The sequence below is a fragment of the Neofelis nebulosa genome, chromosome 9 (genome assembly GCF_028018385.1).
Source record: "Neofelis nebulosa isolate mNeoNeb1 chromosome 9, mNeoNeb1.pri, whole genome shotgun sequence".
Lineage (NCBI taxonomy): Eukaryota > Metazoa > Chordata > Mammalia > Carnivora > Felidae > Neofelis > Neofelis nebulosa.
The window spans coordinates 127,652,344-127,668,572 of NC_080790.1; the positions used below are offsets into that span (position 1 = coordinate 127,652,344).

A 16,229-nucleotide genomic window follows, 5' to 3' on the forward strand; every position below is an offset into this window, starting at 1 on the left:
TTTTTTTTTTCCAACTTTTTTATTTATTTTTGGGACAGAGAGAGACAGAGCATGAACGGGGGAGGGGCAGAGAGAGAGGGAGACACAGAATCGGAAACAGGCTCCAGGCTCCGAGCCATCAGCCCAGAGCCTGACGCGGGGCTCGAACTCACGGACCGCGAGATCGTGACCTGGCTGAAGTCGGACGCTTAACCGACTGCGCCACCCAGGCGCCCCTCAGCAATTTTATTTTAACACTGGCATCGGTAAGACTTAATCAAGAGGGGTAAGGACTTGTTTTTGAGTTGACTATGGCCTCGAAACAGTAGGTCTCTTTGCTGTGGGGAAAGGACTCGCAAGATGGATCCCCAAGCATGTAACACTGACGAGGGGATGCTTCTCATTGGGATTATCCACGAGGCTTTCTTGGCACTGCTGGGGATGGCAGGCCAGACCTGCGGCGACAGGGAAGTCGGCGTGGCTGGAGAACCGAGGCAGGCGGTGACCTGTGCTGTTTCCCACAGCTGCTTGGGAGGCAGGGCCATGCGCTGGCTGGGAGCCCGGGGCTCGGGGTCAGGCTGACCTGGGCTTGAACCCTGCTGTGCCACTTCCTACTCGGACGGACTTCCTAGGGTTGTGCTGGAGATTAAGCAAGATACTGCTTGTACAGTGACCGGCCCTGGGGAAGGAAGGACGGGCTCAGTAAATGGAGGCCATTCTTATTACTTCATTATTATTTGTCCGAGTGCTGACGCCAGTAACCAAGAGGTTTCCGAGCTGAGCTGAGCCCCAGCAAAAGAGGAGAGGTGTTCATGGCGACGGCCACCATCTCCGTGGAGGGCAGAGGAAATCCAGAAGGCAGCAAGCGCAAGGGGGATGGGCAGAGTCACCGGTGATCAGAGAAGCGTGGATTCAAGACAAGTCAGATCGCATGTCAGTGCTGTTAGGACAGCAACACTTACAAGTGGAGTTATTCCAGCCGGTGGTGGGAGTGCAGGGATGGGGGCCCCTGGGCACTGCCGGTGGGAACGCGCTCCTGCAGTCAAGAGCTCTCGCCCAGCCCTTAGGGAGATTAGGTCTTACGACCTCGGGACCCGGCAGTCCCACCTCTGAGGCTACCTCCCATGGAGACTCACTCCCAGACCCACTCGGGGACGGTCCCAGGGTGTTCATGGCAGCCGGGCTGTGGTGGGCGGGGTGCCTTCCTGGAGGAGGAGGGGCAGGAGATACGGAGAAGGCACAAGAGGGAGGGCTGAGTGGTTGCCAGGGCAACAGGTGAGTGGGGGTGGCAGGGGGGTGCCTACAGCATTGTGGACGGAGCCCAAGAACTTAACCCTGGGCAAAAAACAACAGAGAACCCGTAGGGAGTGGGACAAACAGGACATACCCACAGCAACATAGACAGGTCTGAAGAACTGACCGATGAGTGAAAAAAACTGAGAAACCATAGGGGATGTAACACACAGAATTTACAAAAATTACACACTTTTGCAGGCACACGTAGAAACAGTAGGAGATGCATCAGACACGCAAGAGTTACTGGGAACGAAAGGAAACAAATTCTTTAAAAACAGGAGGTCTTGGGCGCACAGGTGAGGAGGACGTGCCATGAACTTGAATTAACTCAACAGTCAGCACCCAGCATTTTGCAGGAGGACAAAAGGGGATGGACTGATGTCAGCGACTGTCCACGCAGGCTCCCCGACACCGGCGGAGGCAGAGTTCCAGGGACGTAGAGAATCCCCGTCTCTCGCGTAGAAGATACACATCTCGGTCTGGAAGCTCAGTGAAAAGTGGATCTGACTTTATTTTCGGCCTTTCAGCATGAGTTCTGTTTTGAGCTACGGCTCCCCTGGGCTCGTGGGAAAGTTTCATGGTAGTCGTTCAGGGCTTTCCCCAAATTCTCCAGAATTTCGACCATGGTTGTGGTTAGATTACCCCCCGCCAGTGTGTTGTGGTGTCAGGGCCTCATCCTCCTCCGTCGCTGAGACCCAGGCTGCTGCCAACGTGTCCTTTCTCTTGGCCCGTGAGGCTCCTTCTAGTCTGGGGCCCTTCGTTGCCGTGTCCTTGCCACATTGTGGGCACAGGGATCTTACATCGTTCTATTTTCCTAGACCAGACGTCACAAACTGGAAACCCACAGGCCACCCCCTGCAAAATGTTTTTGATTGTTTTCTTTTTCTTTTGTCCCCACTAATTTGTATTTGTTGCCTACATGTAAAAATTGGGCAGTTTCACATGTAAATCCAGATTTGTTTACTTCTTTTGAAAAATCAGAAGCCCTGACATTAGACTCGTTTCTAGGTGACAGAAGTTGGCTGGAACTGAGTAGCATCGTATCAGTTTGGAATGCTTTTGGCTTCTAGTAACAGAAGCCCAACTAATGTTGGCCTAAACCATAGTGACATTTGTTGTGTATTTAGCAAGAAGTCTGACCCCAAAGTTGGATGGGCAGCTCATTTGTATCTTCAGGGACCAGGTTCTTTTCATCCTTCTACTCCTTCAGCCTCAGCATGGCAACCTTTTGCTTTTACGTTTGGAGCCTCATGTCCCAAAATGGCTGCTATAACTCCAGGCCTTACATCCTTACGTCATCCAGGGGTAGAACTGGCAGGGGAACAAAAGAAAGGTCTTTCCCAGAAGCCCCGTGGCCAGAACCTGATTACACAGCCCTCCCGGAACTGCAAGGGAAACTGGGAAAGCGAGGAAAAAAACTGGCAAGGAGAAAGGAACTGGGAATATCTGTGGGGAGCCAGACAGCACCTGCCACAAACTGCTGCCCCCCCTTAGGTAAAACTGTGCATTCCAGTTTGCCACAATCCCCACCACCCCCTAGTGTTTCCCAACACTGTCGCCATGCGTCAGTTGCCATTTACTTGGTGGCTGCACCAGCTCCTACCCTCACCTCCCTCTCCTGTTGGGCCCAGAAGGTTTTGAGGGCTGCCTGTCTCAGACTCCCTATTCATTCTCTTTTTCTTTCTCTACCCACCCCCTTGCCTTCCCTCTTGGCCTGCCCCGTTTCTCCAGCCAGGAAAATCCCCCATCCACCCATAAGAATCCTTCTTCCCTTGTCTTTCTTAAGCCGTTTTGCCTACCTCGATCTAATTCTTAGTTGGCCAACTGGGGCCAGTCCACAAACTCACTGGCCTGTGATAACCTAAGTACAGAACTGAGAGTAAGCGAGGGAGACTTTCCCAGCAGTTACGTACTAAATCCTGCGCCAGACACAACCCAGCACGCACTCCCAGGCTCGTCCCAGCACCGGGTGCAGACCCGTTCGGGACTTGTGGTGTCCCAAGTCCCATGCATGAGGCATGAGCTGTATGCTGGCTGGGCAACCGTATCTTTGTTAAACTGGCCCTTTGCCGACAGTTCGAGAAGCATTGGTCTGCGCCTCAAATCCTCCCAGATGCCAGGGCTTGAACTTCAGAACACAAGAGCTGGGATGACTCATTTTTGCTATTTCTTCCACATACCTCTGCATCCCGGCTCAGCACCCTGGACCCTGATGTGACTGGGAGAAGTCCCAGGTGCCCTGACCTGCCTCCCCTCCTCCCCTCATCCCAGCCTGGCTTTCCACCTCTCACTTGTGGTTATGTGGTGAGGAGTAGCCGGTGGAGGAAGGAAGAGTGAAACCAGATCGTCCACCTTGCAGCACCGTGGGAGGGCTTTCTCCGCAGGGACGCCGGGGAGAAATGTCCAGAAAGCGCACGCCTCTCCGCGTTCTCCTTGGGATCTCTCCATTAAACATCTCCGTGTCGATAGGGTTCCCGGTTGTCCAATCTGCTGTGTAAAACCTGCTGGGACGTCTGGTGCTGAGTTCGCGGGGAATTCTCCAGAATCAGGGCAGGCGCCGCCACCTTTACACAGTTAACCTCCCACCGTGGGGCAGTTTGGGTGCGGTGAGCACGGTTGCTTCCCGGTTTGCATGGAGTGCGTCCCCCTGGGGGCCCCGGCCCTCCGGACAGCAGTAATAAAGGAGGATGGATCTTCTCGCAGTGACAGCATTTGTAAGATCCCAGATGCCCCCCACATTGTAAGCGGCCCCCGCGCATGAGTGCTGCTTCGTGAGTTCAGAAAGTGGCACGCGTTGGCTGGGGCAACCGGGCCCAGCTGGTCCTCCCCGTGTTCAGAAGAGCCTTCTGCAGGGAACCTTGCAGCCTGGTTAGATGAAGCCAGAATGCTTCCAACAGAGGGAAAGAAGAGGATGGGAAGGGAACGTGAGGTTGTTGCCGAAGAGGTGGGTGCGAGGAATCCCGGAGACGCAGATTATCATCTCTGCTCTTGGGGCTCAAGGCATGGACTGTGCAGGAGTGTGGCAGACGGAAGGGTCCTGAACTTTCTGGGCCTCCCGGTCCCCTTCCTTTGCTGCTGCCTGGGAGGCTGGCTGAGGGACGGTGCCGGGAGGCGGTGGGAACAGCAGCTTTGATTTATTTTTAATAGGAATAAATTCACAAAACATTAACCATTTTAAGGCATGTGGTTCAGTGGCATTTAGTGCATTCGCAGTGTTGCGTGACCACTGCCTCGGTCTGAGTCCAAGATATTCTCATTCCCCCAGAAGGAAACCCCGTTACCCATGAAGCTGTCACTCCCCATTCTTCCCTGCCCCTCCATGTATCGGCCTATTCTGGACGTTTCATGTAAGTGGAAATCCGACAGTACGTGGCCTTGGGTGTCCAGCTTTTTCACTTACGATGTTCCCGACATTCATCCACGTGGTATCGCGCATCAGGACTTCCTTCCTTTCTTACAGCTGATATTCCATTGTATGGATGTGCCACATTGTGTTCATCCATTCATCAGCCCCCGGACGTTAGACGTGCTCTGCCTTTTGGCTTTGTGAGTAGCGCTTCAAGGAACGTTTGTGTCCAGGGTATTTTTGAACGTCGGGTTTCCACTCTTTGGGGTACGTACCCGGGAGGGGAGTTGCTGGGTCATACGGTAATTCTGCGTGGACCGCCTTCCACAGCCCCTGTAGATCTTACGCTCCTACCCGCAGCGCATAAGGCTTCCAGGTTTCTCCACATCCTCACCGATACCCGTTGTTTTCCATTTTGTACGGTTTGGGGTGGTTTTTTTGTCTTTTTATGGCCAACCAAGTAGGTGCGTCAAGAGCAGTTTCCAGCTCAGATGCGGCTCAGCGAGCATCGGAACGTTCCCAACACCGAGTTTCTGTAAACTAAGTGACACTATGTTAGAGGGTCGACAGCACCATTGAAGAAGTCACTATACAGGACAACGTGCAGTGCTGGGGACGTCTTTACTTGGCATGGAGGCCCACCCTGGGTGCCGTTTGCCCAGGACTTCACGTGTTCACTATGGGGAAGGACCAGGGGCTTTTCCTGAACCCAGTGTAAGACACAATAAAAATAAACCTCTAGACCTTGCATTCTGAGTGGGGGCCGTATCCCCCAAAAGGAACAAACACTGCTTCTCAGAGCAGGGGCGAAAACGTCTTACTCTTTTTGTGTTAAGCACAAATCTACACCAATAGCCTAAATAGATACGCGGTGTATCTACAATATTAAAATTTCACAGGAGAAGAGGTAAGTAGAGGGAAGCATTTCAAAAAGGATGGGCCAGTCATGAAAAAAGAAGAAAAAAAAAAAACTGGTTCAGAAACAATCAAATTGTTTTAAGAGTCCGGATTTTTTTAGTATCAGACTGAGCAAGACGTTAGAAGTTCCTACATGCCGTCTCCCAGGGTCTGTAGTCATCTCATCGGGAAGCGTTTGCGGACAGGGTCCAGTCCACAGTCCACATTTCGGTCGCGCTGTGCTAACACATCACTGCGTTTTGATCTGGAGTTATCGTACCTCTTTGGGTATCTATCCACTTGATCGTGTTCTGTCTCCTCCCTGAATGTAAGTAAGCATCAGCCTCTTACTTCCCGCCATATCTACAACGGCGCCTGACACAGGGATGCTTGGTTGGTCACTAGGACGTGTGTTGTTGACTAAACGGGTGAGTCTCCTCTTGAAATTGTTCTGCTGATGTGGTCGTTGTGGTCTGCAAATGTGACAGGGGTCCAGGCTCCTTACGTCTTGATGCTCAGCCATGCGATCCAGGAAGACCCTCCTTTGCAGGGAAAGGGAGGCCCCGCCCCTGCCCTTGAAGGGCACAATCGAGAAATCGCACCCATAAACTTGTTCCCCTCCCCTTGTCTAGAACGCGTCACATGGCCACGCCATCCACAAGGGAAGCTGGGAAAGGCAGTGTTTTATTCTAATCGGCTGTGTGCCCAGCTTCAAAGCGGAGACAGAAGGGGTGAATGGATATTGGGGGACCCCCGACGGGACCCGCCACCATCACCTTAAGACAGGATGTTTTCCTCGCCTTCCCCAGCCCTCCCATGGCACCCCGCCAACCAGATGGAGGCATGAAGCCGGTGTTTTGACATCCCAGCTCGAGGTGGGTCCGTTTGGAAAACCCCCGCAGAGACCACATATTGTGGCACGAGATTTCGGGGGCCGCGTGGCCCGTCCTCCCGGGTCCCGTCAGGCATGGGATGGACTTCTCCCTGCAGGGGCTCTGGGGGTGCCCTCGCCGCACCACGCGTTGTCCGGGCGTCCGTGCTCCAGATGCCCCTGGGTCACAAAATGAAAACAAACACGAGGCCGTTTGGGAGAAAGGATACCGACGGACAAGATGGAGGAGGGTGGCCTGTTTGTTTCCAGACCCGCCCTCAGTCGTCATTAGGTTGCCACGGAAGAAAAGGGAAATCAGAAGAGAAAACACTGTGGCAGCCAGGCGACTTCCTAGGGCAGGTGCGTTGCTCAGTTCAGCAGGTAGGGTCACCATGGTAACCATAACCCAAAAATGGCTTCGAACGGAAGAGGCCGGCCTCGACCTTCTGCTGGCCACGCCCGGACAGGCCACGGAGGACAGAATGGGCTGCCAGCGTGCCCCACTGTGGTGGACAGGTTCTGCGGTTTCTGGCCCTGGGACGGGCCCCCCACGTCACGGAGACTGGGAGAGGAGGCCCAGCTGTGGCCGTGTTCCTGTCCTCGCTCTCTTCACCTGGCTGCTCCAGCTCCTCCTGCAGAGATTAGTGTAGGTGCCACTTCCTCCAGGAAGCCTTCCCTGGCCCCGCCGCTCCCCAGCAGGCGTTCCAGAGCGCTTGCCGCCCCCCAGTGCGTGTTCTTCTCACCCGTGCATATGGATGTAGTTTATTTTGTAGATTTCGCTCTGGAGCCGTTTCAGTATTTGGTATAATTATAAAACACACTTGAAAAAGCAATTCCTAAAATGTGATAGCAAACTGTTAGAAACCCAAATGCATGTGGAATTGGTGGCATAACCATAGAGAGAGAAGAATTTATTTACCCATAGTTTTGCTTTTTTCTTCTTTTCTTTCTTCCTGATGTTTCAAGATTACTTTTTTTTTTTTTAGTTCCTTTTTTTTTTAAATTTCCTGTCTGTTTCAAGAACTGCTCGTACCCATCTTTTCAGAGTGTATCTGCTGTGACAGGCTTTCTTAGTTTTCCTTCATCCTATACCAATTTACTTTAAAAATCATCCAACTGAAAAAAAGAAAAAAGAAACAGGGGCACCTGGGTGGCTGAGTTGGTTGAGCATCTGACTCCTGATTTTGGCTCAGGTTATGATCCTGGGATCGTGGGATCAAGCCCCAAGTCAGGCTCTACACTAGGCATGGAGCCCGCTTGGGATGCTCAGGCTCTCTCTCTCTTTTTTCTCTCTCCCTATCTATCTGTCTCTTTTCTATCTCTGTCTCTTTCTCTCTCCCTCCTCTCCCCAGCTCATGCTCCCACTCTCTCTCTAAACTAAAAATGAATCATCCAACTGACCCCGTGGAGGAATTTTAGGGTATATAAGTTGTATCCCCAACAAAACAGTTTGCAAACGAAGCAGCAGCACAGAGTGATGTTGAAAACTCGGGTCAGGGAGCACCTGGGTGGCTCAGGCAGTCAGTCATCCAACTTCGGCTCAGGTCATGATCCCGCATTTCATGGGTTCGAGCCCCGCGTCAGGCTCTGTGCTGACGGCTCGGAGCCTGGAGCCTTCTTCCGATTCTGTGTCTCCCTCTCTGTCTACCCGCCCCCCCCCCCCCCCACCGCTTGTGCTCTGTCTCTTCCTCTTAAAAATAAATACGCATTTAAAAATTTTTTTAAAAAAAGAAAGAAAAGAAAACTCGGGTCAGACTGCCCAATTCCAGCCCCAGCAGCTGTCACCCACTCTCTGTGCTGCCTTGTGCACATCCCTTAACTTTTCTATGCCTCACTTTGTCCAGAATGCCTCACTTTGTCAGAATGTCACCTGACACACAGGCGTCCACTGATATTCCTGTAACCACCCCCTTCCCTCCCTGGGCTCCTGCCTCGTTGGCCTTTTTTTTCTCTGTCTCTAACCTCCCAAGCGCATCCCTCCGTTAGGACGTGTGTGCTCAGTGTTTGTGGACACCCCTCCCCCTGGCTGTTTCCATTGCTGGCTCCCTGTCATTCTACGTCTCAGCTCCAGTGTCACCTCACAGAGGGCTTGCCTGACCGCCCAGTCTTAAATGACAGCCCACTTGGGGCGCCTGGGTGGCTCAGTCGGTTGGGCGTCCAACTTCGGCTCAGGTCACGATCTCACGGTCCGTGAGTTCGAGCCCCGCGTCGGGCTCTGGGCTGACGGCTCGGAGCCTGGAGCCTGCTTCCGGTTCTGTGTCTCCCTCTCTCTCTGCCCCTCCCCCATTCATGCTCTGTCTATCTCTGTCTCAAAAATAAATAAACGTTAAAAAAAATTTTTTTTTAAATGATAGCCCACTTACTCACTAAATAGCACTTTCTAGTCATATCATCTTTAGTCCCATTTTACACATGGGGCAAGTGTTGCTCCGAGAGCCACAGTCATTTCATTTATTTATTCAGTTTACCACCATTCAGTGTATTTATTTACCACCTCACACCTGTTACAATGGCTGCTATCAAAAAAAAAACAAAAAAGAAGCGTCGAGAAGGATGTGGAGAATTTGGAACCCTGGGCACTGTGAGTGGGAATGTAAAATGGCGGACCCGCTATGGAAAACAGCAATAGGTTCCTCAAAAAATAAGAAGTCAGATCGCCATATGACCCAGTAATTCCACTTCTTTTTAATGTTTATTTATTTATTTTTAAAATCTTTTATGGTTTATTTATTTCGAGAGAGAGAGAGCAAGCATGAGTAGAGGAAGAGCAGAGAGAGAGGGCTAGAGAGAGAGCCTCAAGCATCTCCCTGATGGGGGGCTCGAACTCACGAACCGTGAGATCGTGACCTGAGCAGAAGTCAGACCCTAAACTGACTAAGCCACCCAGGTGCCCCAGAATGTTTATTTATTTTTGAGAGAGAGAGAGAGAGAGAGAGAGAGAGAGAGACAGAGCGTGAGTGGGGGAGGGGCCTGGGCATGTAACCGAAAGAACTGAAAGCAGGGTCCGAAAGAGGCATTTGTACGCCTGTGTCCTTAGCAGCATTATTGACAACAGCCAAAAGGCGGAAGCAATCCACGTGTCCACTGACAGATACATGGAAAAAGAACACGGGGGGGGGCGCCTGGGTGGCGCAGTCGGTTAAGCGTCTGACTTCAGCCAGGTCACGATCTCACGGTCCGTGAGTTCGAGCCCCGCGTCGGGCTCTGGGCTGATGGCTCGGAGCCTGGAGCCTGTTTCCGATTTTGTGTCTCCCTCTCTCTCTGCCCCTCCCCCGTTCATGCTCTGTCTCTCTCTGTCCCAAAAATAAATAAAAATTAAAAAAATAAAAAATAAAAAAAACGTTGAAAAAGAACATGGGGTGTATCTGTGCGATGGGATGTTATCCGGCCTCAAAAAGGAAGGAACTTCTGACACCTGCCACAGCATGGACGAACCTTGAAGACGTTACATTACGTGAACCAAGCTGTTTACAAAAGTACAAATCCTGGGTGTTTCTGTCTACGTGAGGTTTCCAGAGCAGTGACATTCATGGAGAAAGCAGAGGGATGGGTGCCAGGAGCTGAGGGAGGGGAGGAACGGGGAGTCACCGTTTAATGCGTATGCAGTCCTGGCTTCGCGAGATGAGAAACGTTCTGGGGACGGATGGTGGGGAAGGTCGCACAACCGTGTGAATGTGCTTCATGCCAGTGAACCGTAGGCTTGGAAATAGTTGAAATGGTAAGTTTTAGGTTATGTACGTTTACCGCAATTTTCTAAGTAAGTCTCTTTAATCGCAGTTGTGAAGGACAAGAATCTGTACTCTATGTGCTATCTTACTCATTGCTCACCGCAGTCCTTGGATGAAGGAGTTACTGTACTCGTCAGTCGACAGAACAGAGCGGCAGAGAGATTTGGTATACTGCCAAGGTCATGGCTCCGTCCCAGCCTGTCCGCCCTCAAACCACCCGTCTGCCAAATCTTTCTCCTCCCCGTCCCTCTCTGACTGCAAGAAACCTCACCTGTACCCATTCCTCCAACCTGCAGGCACAGCAGGGATCTATCAAGGAGCAAACGGGCTGACCAACGCGGCTGGATTCGGAAGTGTGCACCAGGTAGATGTCGCTCGCCACCACTCGTTTTCCCTGTTCTTTCCTTAAATCGCCCCCTTAACTCAGGGCATCCCAAGGGCCCACTCCTGCCCACCACCCCTGCCAGAAATGCAGTCTCTTACTCCCTGGGTTTGAAGACCACAGGAGTCAGGCTGTGCCAAAGGCCATCGGAAAGGTAACAGGGTAGAGACAGAGAAATTGGAATTATCAGCAGATTTCCAAGATGACATGGGCAATGTTATAGACTCCCTCTTGACCTGAGCCCGAGATGCCCGTTGACTGTTGAATCTCAAACCTGTGAATGCAAACGCATGTGCTCTCCTGCCAAACGTGACCTCCTCGAGCACGAGAACCCCTTGTCTTTGGTTCTGCGTTCCGGTGCCGAGTGCCCGGCACACAGTGGGGGCTTTATAAATGCTCGTTAAACCACACCAGGCCAACCCTGTAAAGGTGAATGCCGGCTAATAGTTTGATTGTCCTGGCTTCACTTAGAGAGTAAATTAAGAGTTAACCGGCTAAGGGTGTATGGGAAGTCTGTGTCCTGTTTGTACACCTCTTCTATAAATCTAAAATTATTTCAGAACCAAAGGCGAGCATGTTTTCAAGCTAGCATTAAAACAGAACTACCACGGAGTAGGTGAGCTATGGAATATTTAACGTATTTAAATACAAGGAACGCACTGTTTCTTCTTCAATGAGCTAAAGAATCTAAATGGTGTAAACCTTGGAAGATTTGAAAATTTGTTTCACACATCTCTTATATTATTTCCGGGGTACTATCTCCATGGATAAAACACTTGTGAGTAAAAGCCCTTTTTAAAAAGGTGTGGTTCTTCACCAATAGGAGCTTGTCAAAAACAGAGATTCTCTAAATACCACCCCCCAGAAATTCTGATTCCGTAGGGCTGAGGTGCGGCCCAAGAAGCCAAACTACCCGTGAGTCCCCGCAGGGTTGAGAAGGCTCGGTTTATGGTGATGGTGGGGCAGAACATTTGGAACAATGACTACCGTGGGAGAGCTGGAATGTCCGGTTGGTTTAAGCAAAGCTTGATAAAAAGGGGATTGGCATTCTTTTATTTGATGTCCCCAACTTCCTCATAGAAAATTCTGGATCCCTGATGCTGTATAAGTGCTGCTGTATTTGTACCCCTCATGAACATGTCACCTGGTCTCCTGGGTATGTGTGTAGGGTCTTTGTCCCTCATCCATTGGTTCGTTGATTTGTCTCGTATTTACTGAGTCCCCCTATGTGTCCAGCACTGTGCCGTGTGCGAGGGATACAGCGGTGATCAAGACAGACACTGACAGAGCCGCACCCACATCCCTTAGGATGCACCTGCTGACCTCCACGTGGCAGCCGTGGCAGCCCTAGGGTGGAGGGTGTCCCCAAGAACCAGTGACTAGGGCAGGAGGGAAGTGCCGGGGAACCCCCAACCATTTTCCCAAAAAATTGCACTCGCGGCCTTGTCTTGGGGTCTGCATCTGGGGAAAGTCCCTGTCCTCACAGAGCTTTTACTCTAGTGGGAGAGACGGGGACAGACACAATAGACACACACACACACACACACACGCACACGCGAGGCCCCTCACCACTGGCCTCCTCACTCACAGCCTCATGTGTTTCCCTTTCTAGGACTATCCTTCCTACCCTGGCTTCCCTCAGGGCCAGTATTCCCAGTATTACAGCTCGTCCTACAGCCCTCCTTATGTCCCGGCCAGCAGCATCGGCCCTTCCCCACTCTCCACGTCTACCTACGTCCTCCAGGAGGCACCGCACAGCGCCCCCAGCCAGAGTTCCGAGTTGCTTGGCGGTAAGTGCCGTCGCTGTCTCAGGGTCATTGGTGGCTGTGATCTGAGCTTTCATATGAAGGGCGGCCTGGACATAGGTCCCAGCTGTAATGAGCTGTAAGGAACTCACCCAAAAGCTAAATCCAGCCCTCACATATATTTTCTCGACTGGAATTTTTTAAAAAATTCTTTAAGAAGGAATTTTTAGATGTATGTCATCAAGACGTACGGGGATGTGCGTGCGTGTGTGTGTGTGTGTACGTGTGTGTTTCATTCCACCCATGTTTAAAATTTTATCTGAAAATCTCTTGAAAGCAGATCTGACCCTGTTTGCTTAGGTCCACATTCCTAAGTGACAACAGTTCACTGTTGTCTGTAATGTCTGCCCCATCAGACGGGGCACGCACAATTCCACGTCTGGCCAGTTTCCTTCAAGTTCATTACCTGCCTGGCCCAGGGAGGCACTGGAGTTGGTGATTTGTTGCCCGTCCATGATGTGCCAAGCACATATCTGCGTGGTCTTCTCATTTCACTTATTTATATGCCGATTCAACAAATATTCATAAAGTACCTGCGATTTTCCAGGTGCTCTTTAGTTTAGAAAGCAAAATAAAATGCAACGTAGACTTCTTGATTTTTTCAGACAGGAATCAGATAATCACATAAATACACAATTACAAACTGTGATAAGGAAACTCACAATCCCTACGAAAACAGGTTTTCAGTCACCTCCTCTTTGCCAGGTAAGAACAATGAAGATCCGGGTGATCAGTAACTTGCTAGTAATTAGTGGAGCTGGGATTTGAACCCAGGCCTGCTGGGTTCCGTGACCAGTGCCCCTGGATACTCAGTAGCCACACGTAGCTGAGATTATGTTCTCTAAAACCCATCTGAGAACAGAAGGGCAGCGGCCTTCAAACCTTGGTTCTCTCTCATCGAGAATTCTAGAATGTTTTAAAAAAATCCTCATACGTGTGCCTTTCCCATAGCATAACAGTCTTATTAGGAGTCCCTTTTACTGGTCAGGATGTTTTGGCTTCAAAAGATAGAGAATGCAATGCAAACTAGTTTAAGCAAAAAAAGGAATTTTTAGGTGTATGTCATCAAGATGTACAGGGATTCGGGGCTGGGTCCAGGGGTTCAGATGATAATGTTGGGACTCAGTCTCTTTGTTCCTCTGGCTCTGCATTTTCCTGGGTTCATTTCACCCTCAAGCAGGCCTTCCCATTGTGGTGGCAAAGATGGTCACCAGCTGCTCCAGGGTTCAGTCCTGCCTTCTTATCTACCCTTCAGAGAGAATCCCTCCTTCCTAACAGCTCCTACCAGAGGTCCCAGGTGATGCCCCCATTGGCCCAGCTTAGGTCACATACCTGTCCTCACACCAGTCTCCCTGACAGTGGATGGAATGCTGGATGGGACAGCAGACTTGGGTCTCGTGCCCACAGCCGGAGCTAGAGTTGGGTCATCCCCACCCAGGCCACGTGGACTGAGTGAGGGAGAGGTGGTCTCCCAAGGAAACCCAGAGCCCATTACCCAGAGGAAGACGGAAGAGACACGGGGTGGGCCAAAGTGACAGGTGTCCACTGCCTATGGAACCCATCTAGATCAGGAGCAACGTGTGGGAGAGTCCACGTGCTGGCCCTTGGGTGATGTATGTCCCTGTACAACTCACTCACCATTCTGTTGATTTCCTTCATTCCTTCCATAGATCTTCTACGCACATATCTTCTCTTTCGTGCAGTGGTTCAGGCATATTATCATTCAATGACATGACAGCAAGTGAATTAGAATGTCCAAGTGTAAAGAAGAGGTCATTGCGCTTTGTTCGCTTTTCTTTCCGGTGGGTTTTTCAGAACCCACTGATTTTTCTGGCTTGTAGAAGCTGAGCTGGCATGACAGTGTGTGGACAGTCATTCAATACATATTGGTTGATGTTTAGAACAAGAGCAAGAGTGGAGACTTCTTTTGTTCTTGGGGTTCTTGGTGCCGCTGTTGCTTTCAGCCCTTATAGTTTCCATCCCTGGGGACACGTTAATTATCCTTGGTTTGGTGACAAATAGAAACAACATAGCCAGGCATTTTTAAGTCAATTTTTAAGGAAGTTTAAGGCTGGAGCATTGATTTTGATCATTGTGATTTCATCACAGACTGTTTAATGAATGCATAGTACCTATGTAACAAGTTCCAAATCGCTTTCTTCGAAGGGGATGAAATTTAGCAAACTTTTCTTGGTGGCCAAGAATGTGGCCACTGCCAACTGGCTCCAGAGAGGAAATATAAGCAGGAAATCCTCACGTAGACGCCACTACCTATGTATAATTTGGAACTGGATTCCAAAGACTGACTTCCCAAGAATTTGGGGTATGTGGGAAGGGTATCTTTGTTCCCCCTCAAGAGCAAACATAAAGGTTCATTGTGTCTCTTTGAAATTTTTCTTTACTGTTTCCCCCTGTTCTTCATTTATCCTCTAGTCTAAGGTTCAACAATAAGTGCTTGAGATGGTTTTTACTGTGTGTCTAACAAGCTCACATAAAACCTAATGACATAAATAATCGTCAGCTATAACTGAGGTCTCTTGCCTCTTTTCCCCAGTGTCTGTTATAAAGGAAGGGCATGTAAGCGTGCATGTGTGCACATGCACACACGCACACACACACATGCACTCTCTTAAAATTTCCCATAAAACCCCACTTTTGAAATTATCCAGGATCTCCTTGAGTGGTTGGCTCCAAATTCCAGAGCCTCAAGAGGTTTATATATTACCGACAGATCATGCTCGCTCTCTGCATTGCCTGGATACAGTATCCTGATGCTCTTCTCCACCCCCAGCCCCCAGCCCAGTCTTCACTGACATGTATTAACAGTCATATGACGTCCCGACAATTTACAGATGATTGCAGGGCAATTTGCTGGTGTAGAGGGCAAAATCTGAACATACGATGTTACTCAAGAGAAAAGACAAATTGGTAGTGGTTGCTTAAGGACTTTTTTCTTTTCAGACTTTTAAGTATAATGCAGATCTTCTGAAAAGATAACTGGACAGACATTGGAGCTCCTGTCTCACAGGCCTTTGGACTCTAGGGCTCACGCCAGTGGGGCCCAACCCCTCCAGAGTCCCCCTACCCCTAGTTCTCAGGCCTTAAGTCTCAGACTGAATTATACCACTGACTTCCCTGGTTTTCCAGCTTGCAAACAACAGATTGTGGGACTTTGTGACCTCTATAACTGCATGAGCCAGTTACTATCATAAATCCCTTCATACACATACACACACACACACACACACACACACAAATGTATCCTGTTGATTCTGTTTCTTGGGAGAACACTGACTAATACACCATGGGTCAAAGAAAAGAAAAGGAAAATTTAAAAGTATTTTGAATGTAATGAAAATGAAAACACAACATGTCCAAAATTCATAGACTGTCATTTAAAGCAGTATATAAAGGGAAATTTATAGCACAAATGCTTGTGTTAGAGAAGAATAATTTCAAGCAAAACACCTCATCTTCCACCTTAAGAAACTAGAAAAAGAAGATCAGATTATCCTCAAAGTAAAAAGAAGAAAGGAAACAATAAAACCCAGAATGGAAATCAATGAAATGCAAAAACAGAAAATAGATAGGCTGATACAGGAAAAAAGAGAGAAGACACAAGTTGCTAATAAAATGAGAGCAGTGACATCTCTACAGACCCTACAGATATTAAAAGGATAGTAATGCAATTTTGTGAACAACATCATGCCAATAAATTCAACAACTTAGATGAAATGGACAAATTCCTTACAGGGCAAAAACTTCCAAAACCCCCTCAAGAAGAAATAGATGACCTAAACAGACCTATATTTTTAATAGACCTATATCTATTAAATAAACTGAATTTTTATTAGAAATCTTCCCACAAAGAAATCACCAGGTCCTGATGGCCTCACTGATTAAATCTACCAAACATTTAAGTAAG

At 49.6% G+C, this 16,229-nt stretch overlaps 1 protein-coding gene across 4 annotated transcripts in view; it reads left to right on the forward strand.

Annotated features, from left to right (window-relative positions):
• EYA2 (EYA transcriptional coactivator and phosphatase 2) overlaps positions 1 to 16,229 on the forward strand; it is a 261,177-nt gene that overhangs the window by 152,199 nt on the left and 92,749 nt on the right. For all 4 annotated transcript variants that reach the window (XM_058685842.1, XM_058685841.1, XM_058685844.1 and 1 more), the window contains 2 exons: positions 10,414 to 10,481; positions 12,112 to 12,289. In XM_058685842.1, coding sequence (XP_058541825.1) covers positions 10,414 to 10,481; positions 12,112 to 12,289 — 246 coding nt within the window. The remainder of the gene's footprint in view (positions 1 to 10,413; positions 10,482 to 12,111; positions 12,290 to 16,229) is intronic.